Here is a 13,077-nt window from a genome sequence, read left to right on the forward strand (position 1 = left end):
TCCTCCTGTGAGGCTCAGTTAGTTGGTGGCTGATGGCTGATGCAGCCATTACTCAGAGCGGGCTGACGACTGGCCCAGACAACCATCTGCTGGAGGTACGCCTCGCTCTCCTTTCAGATCGATCTCTGTCAGGAATCTGTCTTCTAGCGCTCCATACTCGTGCGAAGGGAGCTTTTCAGTTTTTACATCCTCTTATAAAAAAGCTTTTGTTTCATTCCATACATCCCAACCAGACCATACACACTCATCCCATCTGTTCTTGCTTTTTATTTCTTTATCTCACTGTGGTTTTAGTCAGTATCCTCGCTATTCATATTTTATTTCTATCCTCATCCCCCCACCTAGTTATATTTTCCTGTTTTCCATTTTCTTTCTCCAACTCATTTTCTTTAACTGTTTTTTCCCCACCTCTATCTTTTAATATTTCCATCTGCCACTAGCCCCCCCCCCCCCCCCCCCAATGCCTCCTCTTCTTCCTCACTTTTGCTAATGAATGACACAGTTGTTGGCTCTGCAGGAGCTCTACAGAAGAGACAGCAGGTTGCTCGTGATGGAGCATCCACTGGCCGACTTATAGACCTGCCTGTGACGGACACGAGTTGATTTTAATCACATTCTGCCAAGAAAGCAGAGAGGCAGGGGAAAGAGAGATGAGCTCGTCAACACGCACTCTTTACTCTTTGAAAATCAGCTATTTTCCATGTAAAGAGGCAGTTAGGATGAAATTGGATGACTGAATGTCCCTATTGAAGATGCAGATGCTTGATGGCAGTGTGTGTGCTCTAAAACTCCTTGACCCCTGACCGGAATACAAATTAGAAATATGTATAATGAGCAAAGCAACAGCAGAGACGCAGTTTCTCTTCTCAGTTTACCTTCTTAACAAGACTTTAAAGATATAGGTGTAGCTGTGAATGACAGAAGCAATCTAAAGGCAGCTCAATCTGCCTGTCTATGTGAGAATTAACAGGCAGAGAGTGACTAATAAGGCAAGGAAGGCAGGTGTGATCTGCAGCAGGACAGACCTAGGGCACGGCGAGCCTCGGGGAACACCATCAAAGCAGCCAATCGCTGCTCTCAGAAACCTTCAAGGACAATCTCAGTCACTCAATGTGACACAAGACAGGTGCAGTCCGGGGGCGAGAACAACAAGACAGACAGATTAAACTGCGAGGATAAGAGCCTATCTGCCCAACCCACGTCAATTTGAGCCCCAGCAGCTGCTGATTTAAAATGGATTCAACATTTCCCTTCTCATTATCTTATTAGCCTGCACTGGCCAGCTCCTATAGGTCTGAATCAACCAACCAATCACGTCCGCTCCCCCCCACTCACCTTCAACTGAAGCTATTTTCTCACCATGGTTATTTGGAATGGTTGTGTCTGTGTCTCTTTGTGACTCGCTATTTGTTTGATTACACAGTATTAAACCACTTCAAATGTTTTTCACACTCCACCAATTGCCATATGTGTAATATAGCACCTGCTGCTGCATATGCTATTTATTGTTGTGTAAGAGAGTTGCCGTTGGTGATGTTGGGGGGGAGAGCAGCTAAAACCGCTGACCAACCAGTGCTTTTTGGTTTTCACAGGAATGTTCATATATACAGAAATATCTTATCAATACGTGACTGAGCACACCTGCTCCACGGTCTTGCTCAATCACAGCGGAACAGAGAGCCCCAGGTTCAGATGTGACAAACACATGCCCGAAGCAGACAAAAGCAATGCCCAGGTGTGCTGCAATCCAAACAAATTCCCCTTCATTAACATCATCAGTGATCCCGAAGCTTCAGTGGGAACAAAATTATACCAACAATTAGATTGCTGAGCCGATTTATTGGCTATATGTATGAGGCACAGTCACACATACTCCCTGAAAGAGCACACACATATTGCGTAACAGAGACAATAGAGCTGCAGTGACTTATCGATCTTTAGTCGACCGAAAGAAAATTAATCACCAACTATTTTCAGTCATTTTTCAAGCAAAAATGTCAAAAATGTGATGGTTCCTGCTTCTTAAATGTGAGAATTTGCTGCTTTTCTTTGTCATTTATCACAGTAAATGAAGAGTCTTTGGGTTTTGAACTGTTGGTTGCACAAAAGAAGCAGCTCTGGGAAATCGTGATGAGCATTTTTCACCCTCTTAATCGATTAATTGATTAGTTGTGAAAATGATCTGCAGATTAGTCGATAATGAAAATAACCATTAGTTGCAGCCCTATGAGAGAGACAGTTGAAAGAGAGGGATGTGGAGGAAGAGACCTTTGATATTTGGCTGTGTTACTCCTCCATTATAATTAACTTCTGCCCACGGGGGGGGGGTCCAGCCTTTTTTCATTTTTATAATTTGCTTTTGCTTTTTCACTGGAGCAATATAAGCAGTTTACAGTATCAACAACTCAGACGGCATCCATTGGAACTTGTGCATTTATGCATCCTGACAATGCACAGATCAGCTCTGCAAACAAACCACTGCTTTAGAAATCGATATTACTGTGTGTCACAACCTCAATCCCCCCCCTCCTACCAGCCTTTGATGTCCTCTCGTAAATCAGGCAGACGTTTTTATTGTTTATGCAATTTTGCGTAATTACTCTGGTGTGCACCAATAAACAATGTGGAGCCACTGAGCTTTTTATGAATTATACTACATGACATACTAGTAAAAAAGGGCCTGCACAATGCAGAGAGTATGAGAACATTAATATACACCGCATGCTCTCTGATCTTTTATAGGACACCAGCAGCAGGAGGCCTGCTCATCAAACAGCCATCATCTCTCCTAATGATATCAATTTGACCAAGTGCCCATTAAAACATTTAGAGGGGAGAGCTGGCCTGTGTGCGAATGTGGGAGGTGCTGATTCATCAGCAGTGCATGCATGGCCGTGTAGTGTGAGCCCACTCTATTCATGTTTATCAATACCACATGCATACTAAAACACACATTTCCAACACAGACCGGAGCATGCTGAAATCCATTAAGATCCAGTCTAACACACAAACACACACACACACACACACACACACAAATAAGACGTTCAAGAGTTTAAAAAAAAAAACGCACAGAAAGGCAGCTGAGTGTGATGAAATAATCATTGGGAGTCATCTCTTCTAAGAGAATGAACAATCAGCGCTGGTCCCATTCACTCTGCTGCGTTCTACTCCACACAGGAGATTAAATATTTACCAATAGCAGGTCTCCTAAAGAGCCATGACATCTTCAAGGGACCAACAGTCCGTCTCTGACATCAACCTAACACCTATCCTTTAATTCAGAAAAAGAAAAACATGGTTTCATTTGTACAAAGATGTAAGAGAGCTCCAGAGTCCTTCAAAAGAGTTGTGTGTCTGTAATCTCAAAATCTATCTCAGTGGGGCGGTCCATTAGCCATCACTGATATTTCAAAATTTGCAGCAGTGCTTATATTTTCTTAATGCGCCCCTCAGTCCTAGCATAAATCCTTACCCCGGAAAGGGAAAAAAAGCCCTTTGCGTTCTTGTGTTACGTAAGAGTGAACGTCTATCTTCCACCACTGATACACGCACACTGGCTGAAAGACACAGAGACAGAAATCGGTCCTAAAAAAGAACTAGGCCCTCATTACAAGGCGCAGTGTGATCGTGCTGCAACTCAAATACCCACCAGGCATCATTACAACCTAGAAAGGGTCCAAAGAAGACAGAACAGAGACAACACTGATTCAACACAGTCTTAATGAAGCCTTAAAGCGAGAGGAGTGAGGGAGGGATGAGCGATGGTGACATGATGAGGAACTCTGACGGGAACATGGGACCAGACCAGAGCAGGGCTTAGGAGATGTGAGGAGGTCCCACTGTTATCCCACAGTATGGTAAGAACTATGAAATAGTAATGTGTCCATCTGCTGATGTTCTGATAGCCACAACATCAACACTGCTACTAAAGGTTGACTTCATTGCTTGAAATTTGACATGGTAGTGTTCACTATCAAAGTTAAATCCTACCTGTGGTTTAGGGACGAAAGCCCGTCCAGGGATGGTGAAGCAGTTGTGGACCGTGCAGAGATACTGAGCCATAATGGACAGACGGCTCCTCTGTTTGCTGCTCGTGCTGGCTGTCAACCTCTGGATGGAGAGGACCACGACCGCAGGTTAATCATCCAAATATAGTAAGACCAGGATAATTGCTGAGTTCACATTAGGTTGCTTTTAGTAGTTACCAAACATGTCTGGCAAACATGTTACATAAAGACCAAAAACTGGAACAAACTGGCATTCTAATTAAGTGTTTATGCCTTAATAGAAAAGAATAAGCAGAGATCATGCTCTGAATGATCTGGTTGGCGTTAACAGTAAGAATGCTCCACATTTATCATTTTAGTTGCAAATTATGGATCAAGAAATCAATATTTAATCCTCGCAATAAAACAAGAAATTCATTACACAATGGTGACTGCATAGCAAAAGAGCAATATAAGGCCATGTGTAGACTTCAGACTAAATGAGTATTTAAGCTTTGTTCAATTTTAGTTTTAAAGGGACAATTCACCCCAAAATCAAAGTTTTTCTTCTTACCTGTAGTGCTGTTTGTCAATCTAGATTTTTTGGTGTGAGTGAGTGTTGGAGATATCATGACCCTGATACTCAAGATAATGCACAGACCTTGTTGTGAGCAGTTTCTTGTGGGAACTATTTTCTCTCCACTGAACTACGCCTGCCAATCATATCACCGCGTGTGCATCCATCGCAAGCTCACCGAGCACCACTGAGCGAGCTAACATTACAGCTCAGCTGAGGAGGACATCATTGATGTTTACATCTTGTGCTGTGATGAGCATGAGTCTCTCGTCCATGAGTAGATGCACACTTTATTTTGCACGCTGAAACGGCTTGCGGGTGTACTTTGGTAGAGAGAGCTGGCACTCTGCAACTCACACCAAAACAATCTAGACTGATAAATAGCACTACAGCTAAGTGGAAAAATGTGTATTTTTTAATTTGGGTTGACACTTTTTAAAGTCACACAGGTTTTTTTTAATACAATGACTGATTTTCAGATGCTGGACAAGACAGCAGCATCCTTTACAACTGAAACACGCGGTAGTGTTCACCTACCTCTGCCACCTCTTTCTGGAAAGTGAGTGTGAGCCGGGTGCGTCCGTAGACGAAGGGCCCTGTTCTGTTGGCTACGTTCTCCAGCCACTTAATGATGAGCGGGGTGGAGACGTTGAATGGGAGATTCCCTATGATGTGAAGGTTTGGCGGATCTGTGGAGCCACACATACACAGTTAAGTTCCATTTAACATGATCACTGCAACAGCTTTCAAAATTTCATATACTCACCTTCCTCCCATGGCTTGGAGATATTTTGTGTGAACCCTCGGTCCATTCTGTAAGTGAGTATGTCACCGTGGACAATCCTCAACCTGCCTGGTGCTGCCTCTGACAACAGCTGTGAAAATGGAGGCGATATTACATTAAATAAAAAATGAAAAGGTGTTCAGAAAAAGTAAATAATCATCAGTCACTCTGTGGGTGGCTAATGACGCTGCAGTTGAAAACAGATTGACTGCTCTCATGCAACTGACAGTTAAAGGTGTAGGAGCTTTTTCCACTGAGTGACCTTATGACCTTCATAACACTGCGCGTAAGCCCGTATCATTGGGGCTGCTCAATTTACCTTCAGCCCTGGGATGAAACGTGTATCCTTCTCCACAACAAGCACTTCCGCCGCCCCGGCATTGAGGATGGAGCGGGTGAGACCACCAGGTCCAGGACCCACCTCACACACATGGGCATCCCTCAAACTGCCAGCCTGACGCACTATTTTGTCTGAAAAAGATGAAGATGGATGACCAGCTCAGTGGTGCCTGTCGTCAATATTTCTGTTTACAGTCTGTGAATTACATACTAACTTAGTTCAACTCATGCATCTTATAAATTACCCCATACTCTGCAATCAGATGTCTTCATCAGAGTCTTGGGTATCTAAATTGAGATTAATAGTGTGTGATGTTACAATACCTGTCTGACTCTGTGTGATGAAGATAAGGTGCATTAATCTAACAGTCACCTTGTTCAAGGACAAGAGAGCAGATCAGAGCTGCACTGCATCACTGATAATTATATTAAGGCTCCAGCTCTGCGAAGGCTGTAAACAATTGACTCGGTCCGTTCACATTAGAAGGAGATCAACCCAACCTCGCCCATACAGAAAAGCTTGTCAGTTTCAATACCTGGAAACAAGTGCTACATAGAGTTGTGCAATCATGTGCACTGGCGAAACACACCATTGTGCCCTCGGTGTGTAGACACAGTAACAAAGAACAGGAGCAAGCAGGTACTGGTGCACTGCAGATAGCGCAAAAGAAAGAATGAGGCAGACTAACCTGTGAGCCTCAAGTCCAACAGAAAGTTCTGGGACAGCTGTTTCTCTGCTCGCAGGTTGTACAGCTTTATGAGCTCTCCTATAGTAGGCAGGGGAGGCAGACGGAAAGATGCAAGTTTGCCTGAGGCAGCCATCGTTCGGGAGAACACTGTGAAAAACAAACACATGTGAAAAGGTGGGAGAAACAATGATTGATCGGTTTCCTCGGCAGCAAAGCGATTCAGAAGGTGAGAGGTATACATTTCTGAAAACGATGAAAAGGGCAACATGAATGGTAATAATAACATGTCAGTGATGGTGTTTTAAGATCTTATGAAGGTATGTTAGGTCAAGAGTGCCCTTTAAATCGCAGACACTGAAAGGCAGTGCTTTAAGGGTATGCCAAGTATGACAAATCTGCTTCATTCAAATTCAAAAATATTAATGTTCTCTACAAACATGTTGCAAAGGACACAGTATGTTTAACAGCATGGTCTAAATCTATAGATGCCTGACAATTCTTGCAAATTATTATCAATTGCAATCACTTCTTTATAAGGTCATGGGATTGATTGCCAATGTTTAGCCCTAAGCTGAGGGATCAGTGCTATCAGGTTGACTGTTGGACGTTAGGGTGTCTTATAATAAGATCTGGAGCACCACCTAGTGGCCTTATAACAGACTAGTAAGTGGCCACCATAGAGACACATAACAGGTGCTGTGTCGGAGACTGTTTCCCTATCAATGTGAGTTTTCCCTCCTTAAATCTGAACCAAACCTTGCCTCTAATCATAACCACTGGAGCTGCGACCAGTTACATGTACCCTAACGTTAGTGAGGCTAGTCTAGTTTACAGCAAAGAACATTATAGCTTAATTTGTACACTGTTGCACATGAATAACATTAGCTGAGTGATGCAGTAAGCTAAATTAGTCCGTCAGAAGGCAGTTAAACGACCTTAAATAGGAATAATTAACTTTAAACTGACGCTGACAGCTGACAGAGCTTTGACACTGACACTGTCGTTAGCATTGCAGCTAATTGTAGCTTCTGGGTCCAAATGCTGTTAACAGAGGCCGCGGGAAAGCTGCGAATTCACACGGAACACTTCATATTGTTGCTAAAAACCGAGATAAGAGAGACAAGAATCTAAAAACAGAATGTAACAAGGACAGACATCTTAAAATACACAACAGTTAACCCACGTTTCTCACCGGTGCCGTTTTCCTCTCTTACACTTCCTTATTCGTCATTCGATTGATGCGGAATTACCCAATGAGGCTGCGGGAACACAAATCTGAACCAATCAAATTGAAGTAGGCGAGGCTTTGAGTTGCCCTTGAAAAGCAGTTTATTGTTGATGTAGTGATGCGTCACAGCCAAAGGAGGGCGACAATTCAGTGATGATATACAGTATTTATGGACAGTAAAACTACAGAAAGCAGTATTGGTTGTTGTAGTTCTTGAATCCTAAATCATAGTGTCTTTATTTACTCTCATGATGTTCCCTCTACAAATGCAACCTTTATGCATTCATATGAAAAACAGGGATTTAACAAGGCTGCGAGAAAGCTGACAATGTAAATTCTCTGGTCATTTTCTGGTTTTACTGTCATTATTAAGCAATAAATTCAGATTCTGACATCTCCATAATGTTCAGAGGTGGGTAGAGTAGCCAAATATTTTACTCAAGTAAGAGTACTGATACTTTAGAACAATATTACTCAAGTAAAAGTAAAAAGTAGTCATCCAAATAATTACTCGAGTAAGAGTAAAAGAGTATTTGGTGAAAAAACCACTCAGGTACTGAGTAACTGTTGAGTAACGTCTGATTTATTTGTAAAATAAGAACATGAACGTAATCAATCAATCAAAAATAATAATCTGCAAATTCATGTATTTTAAACGATACCCCTTTAACTAAAACAAAAATAAATTAAATCTTTACAAACATAACATAAATCAAGGCACAAGAAACACAAATATATTCTTATATATACTGTACATATATATATATATATATGTAATTATGTACTCAGAGGTGGGTAGAGTAGTCAAATATTGTACTCAAGTAAGAGTATTGTTGCTTTAAAACAATATAACTCAAGTAAAAGTAAAATGTATTTTGCATTAAAACTACTCTGAAAAGTACAGTTTATCCAAAAAGTTACTCAAGTAAATGTAACTGAGTAAATGTAACTAGTTACTACCCACCTCTGATAATGTTGGACTAATTGAGACCTCACAGCCTAAACTGATAAGCAGCCTGCATGCCCGTTGTCCACTGCAGGGCACAAATCCATTGTCTAAGTGTCTTGTCAAGCTGAATGATGCACAGCTGTTGTTTGGAATGAACCCCCGTGGCCCTGCGGTCTTCCGTCTCTGCCCTCGACCCACGCTGGGTCACGGGTGTCGGAGCTTGAGATGAAAATATCCTTCCCCTCCAGGGTTTGGCAGATGAGTGGCAGCTCTGTCTCCTGCTGTGGCTGACCTTGGGAGAGCACTTGAGGCCCTCGAGAGTGTCTGCTGCTTTGGGGAGGTTATTGCAAAGTCACCTTCTTGACAGTTTATTCAATTTGTATGAAACACAGCAATGAGACCACGCTATTGATGCTGTCTAGAGAAATCATGAATACATTATCAGAGCGACAAGATTCATCACCTGGGGGTCTGGGTGGTCCTTTTACTGCGCATGTACAGTGCCTGTGTCCTACAAAACATCCAAAAGGTTACAGGGCACATAATGCATCTTGAGGTATTATCCCAGCAATAACCATCTCACAATTCATTAAATATATCTAGTTATAGCTTTTACCTGATGACTGCAAACCAGCCATTAGCCATTGCTATCCTGCTGCTGCTCTTTTTCCATTAGCAATTACAGTAAATGAAATCATGCAAGGAGCATTAGAGCCTGCTGTTATCTGGGGTAAAAGCTATGACCCACAGAGCTACAGGAGCCTACATCATATGCTTTGAAATAGACAAGAAAGCACCCAAAGTAACTACTTTAACTGGATCATGCATGACATTAAAATGTGTAAGGACTTTTCCACATTTCAAAGTCCAGTGTGTAGGGGCATATATTGGCAGAAATGGAATATAATAAGTATGTTTTCTCTGGTGTATAACTTCGGTGTTTTCATTACCTTAGAATGAGCCATTTACATCTTCATAGGGAGCGGGTCCAAAGCCAGGTTGTGGGGGCAGCAGGCCGAGCAAAGCATTCCAGAGGTCCCTCTCCCCAGAAATGCTTTCCAGCTCCTCCTGGGGGACCCTGAGGTGTTCCCAGGCCAGACGACATATGTAATTCCTCCAGCGTGTCCTGGGTCTACGCTGGGGCCTGCTACCAGTGGGACGTGCCCAGAACACTTCTAACAGGAGGCACCCAGGAGGCATCCTGATCAGATACCCAAACCACCTCAACTGACACCTTTCGATGCGAAGGAGCAGCAGCTCTACTCTGACCTCCCTCCAGATGAGCCCAGCCATCCTTCTGAGGAAACTCATTTCATCCGCCTGTATCAGCAACCTCATTCTTGCGGTCATTACCCAGAGCTCATGACCATAGGTCAGGGACACTGAGTTGTCAAGTAAAACTACTTTATTCAGTGTTTTACTGGATTTAATCACTAGGTCCTTTATTTTTGGAGAGGAAGAGACCTCTGCGGATAATTCGGTTCCTGGTAAAAAACCTCCTGAACAATGAACACTTGAGGAAATCTAACTGAGAAAAGTTTCAACTGGTTGCGATCTACAATCCACACAGCTTGATGTCACTATATCCCCGTAAATCTTACACAGTGGCCCTTTTGGTGTATACAGGCAGCAACAATTTAAAAGCAATGTTTACTTTGATATTGTCGAAGGAACTGTCATACTAACAAAGTCCCAAGTCTCTGTGGTCTGAGAAGCCTGAGTGTGAAAAGGCTTGGCTTAGATTCATGGGAAACAAAACTGCCATCTCAACACAGGAGGGCGTTAGAGAGTCTCTTCCTCCATACAGCTCCATAGTGTGTGATCAGCAAAGGCAGGAAATGAAACATAAGTAATTAACATTTCTGAGCTGGTAAGTCATCTCTTTGACCGAAACATCAGAAGAAAAACAAAGACAGAAATACTTTAGACTATGTAATTTCCAAGCCAATTTAGAGGAACAGGCTGACATCAATAAACACAGAAACCACAAAAGATGAGATGTCCTACAGTATGTTCAACAATAACCTCTGTTGTGATGATAATTCACAGTTGAGTATTATGTTCTGGTATTTTACTGGATGAGTGTTATTGATGCTGTAACAAGTTCAACAGGGTTAACTCCCCAAAAAGTGAAACCAGATGTATGCCATTATAAACAGCCATTTGGATTACTTGGTGTAGGAATTTACTATGACAATATTGTAACACTGAACACAAAATAATTGAAAAACTGGAAAAATAAACACTTTTTTTGGGTCCTCATAAAATGAAAGAGTAGTCTGGAGGGAGACAACAGTATGAACACCAAGTTATGGTAATCTCTTGGCTCAAAAAGTCTTTGGATGAATTTAGGAAGTGCTACCTTAGAGTTGTGTAACTACTGTACAGAAGAATTTCATTTTGATTCTTTCTAAAGATACGAAATCATGTAAATTTATCAGTTCAGACAGCACACTATTGCTGTGTACAGATGTGGAAAATCCAAACCCTGATCAGACATACTTGTCTTTCAACCTTAGCAAAAAGTCTTATGGTGCAACACCACATAAAAGAAGTTGTGGTACCTCAGTGCTGGAATTCCTGCGGTAATCACTATGTTCCTGTGATACATGTGTTGTGGTATTTTTGTCGTACTCTGAGATTTGTTGGCCTTTTTGGGAGAATTTACCATAAGACGTTTGGTGTTCTGTGGCACTCAGGCTATATCTGAGTCCAAGTCTGACACTCTAGTTTGTTATTAAAGTGTGGAGCCAAAAAATAGCATATATGACCAATGTTTCCTGTGTGCTGTGCATTTTGTGACCAACAAAACCAAATGCTAAGATCCTGTCAGTCATGGCCAATATACAGTACAGGCCAAAAGTTTGGACACACCTTCTCATTCAATGCGTTTTTTTTATTTTCATGACTATTTACATTGTAGATTCTCACTGAAGGCATCAAAACTATGAATGAACACATGTGGAGTTATGTACTTAACAAAAAAAGGTGAAATAACTGAAAACATGTTTTATATTCTAGTTTCTTCAAAATAGCCACCCTTTGCTCTGATTACTGCTTTGCACATTCTTGGCATTCTCTCCATGAGCTTCAAGAGGTAGTCACCTGAAATGGTTTTCCAACAGTCTTGAAGGAGTTCCCAGAGGTGTTTAGCACTTGTTGGCCCCTTTGCCTTCACTCTGTGGTCCAGCTCACCCCAAACCATCTGGATTGGGTTCAGGTCCGGTGACTGTGGAGGCCAGGTCATCTGCCGCAGCACTCCATCACTCTCCTTCTTGGTCAAATAGCCCTTACACAGCCTGGAGGTGTGTTTGGGGTCATTGTCCTGTTGAAAAATAAATGATCGTCCAACTAAACGCAAACCGGATGGGATGGCATGTCGCTGCAGGATGCTGTGGTAGCCATGCTGGTTCAGTGTGCCTTCAATTTTGAATAAATCCCCAACAGTGTCACCAGCAAAACACCCCCACACCATCACACCTCCTCCTCCATGCTTCACAGTGGGAACCAGGCATGTGGAATCCATCCGTTCACCTTTTCTGTGTCTCACAAAGACACGGCGGTTGGAACCAAAGATCTCAAATTTGGACTCATCAGACCAAAGCACAGATTTCCACTGGTCTAATGTCCATTCCTTGTGTTTCTTGGCCCAAACAAATCTCTTCTGCTTGTTGCCTCTCCTTAGCAGTGGTTTCCTAGCAGCTATTTGACCATGAAGGCCTGATTGGCGCAGTCTCCTCTTAACAGTTGTTCTAGAGATGGGTCTGCTGCTAGAACTCTGTATGGCATTCATCTGGTCTCTGATCTGAGCTGCTGTTAACTTGCCATTTCTGAGGCTGGTGACTCGGATGAACTTATCCTCAGAAGCAGAGGTGACTCTTGGTCTTCCTTTCCTGGGTCGGTCCTCATGTGTGCCAGTTTCGTTGTAGCGCTTGATGGTTTTTGCGACTCCACTTGGGGACACATTTAAAGTTTTTGCAATTTTCCGGACTGACTGACCTTCATTTCTTAAAGTAATGACGGCCACTCGTTTTTCTTTAGTTAGCTGATTGGTTCTTGCCATAATATGAATTTTAACAGTTGTCCAATAGGGCTGTCGGCTGTGTATTAACCTGACTTCTGCACAACACAACTGATGGTCCCAACCCCATTGATAAAGCAAGAAATTCCACTAATTAACCCTGATAAGGCACACCTGTGAAGTGGAAACCATTTCAGGTGACTACCTCTTGAAGCTCATGGAGAGAATGCCAAGAGTGTGCAAAGCAGTAATCAGAGCAAAGGGTGGCTATTTTGAAGAAACTAGAATATAAAACATGTTTTCAGTTATTTCACCTTTTTTTGTTAAGTACATAACTCCACATGTGTTCATTCATAGTTCTGATGCCTTCAGTGAGAATCTACAATGTAAATAGTCATGAAAATAAAGAAAACACATTGAATGAGAAGGTGTGTCCAAACTTTTGGCCTGTACTGTATAATCAGGAAGTCTAGTGGTATTGGTGGCAAATAATTGAGTTGT

General features: G+C 42.3%; 1 protein-coding gene across 2 annotated transcripts in view; it reads right to left on the bottom strand.

Annotated features, from left to right (window-relative positions):
* Positions 1-7,607, bottom strand: part of tfb1m (transcription factor B1, mitochondrial) — a 32,273-nt gene extending 24,666 nt beyond the window's left edge. The window contains exons 1-6 of one of the 2 annotated variants that reach the window (XM_033643052.2): positions 7,562-7,607; positions 6,379-6,525; positions 5,670-5,821; positions 5,333-5,441; positions 5,104-5,255; positions 3,994-4,113 (exon numbers count right to left, since the gene is read on the bottom strand). In XM_033643052.2, coding sequence (XP_033498943.1) covers positions 3,994-4,113; positions 5,104-5,255; positions 5,333-5,441; positions 5,670-5,821; positions 6,379-6,511 — 666 coding nt within the window. In that variant the 5' untranslated portion in view covers positions 6,512-6,525; positions 7,562-7,607. The remainder of the gene's footprint in view (positions 1-3,993; positions 4,114-5,103; positions 5,256-5,332; positions 5,442-5,669; positions 5,822-6,378; positions 6,526-7,561) is intronic. The other variant, XM_033643053.2, reaches the window with a different exon arrangement.
* Positions 7,608-13,077: the final 5,470 nt, after the last annotated feature.

The sequence above is a fragment of the Epinephelus lanceolatus genome, chromosome 15 (genome assembly GCF_041903045.1).
Source record: "Epinephelus lanceolatus isolate andai-2023 chromosome 15, ASM4190304v1, whole genome shotgun sequence".
NCBI lineage: Eukaryota > Metazoa > Chordata > Actinopteri > Perciformes > Serranidae > Epinephelus > Epinephelus lanceolatus.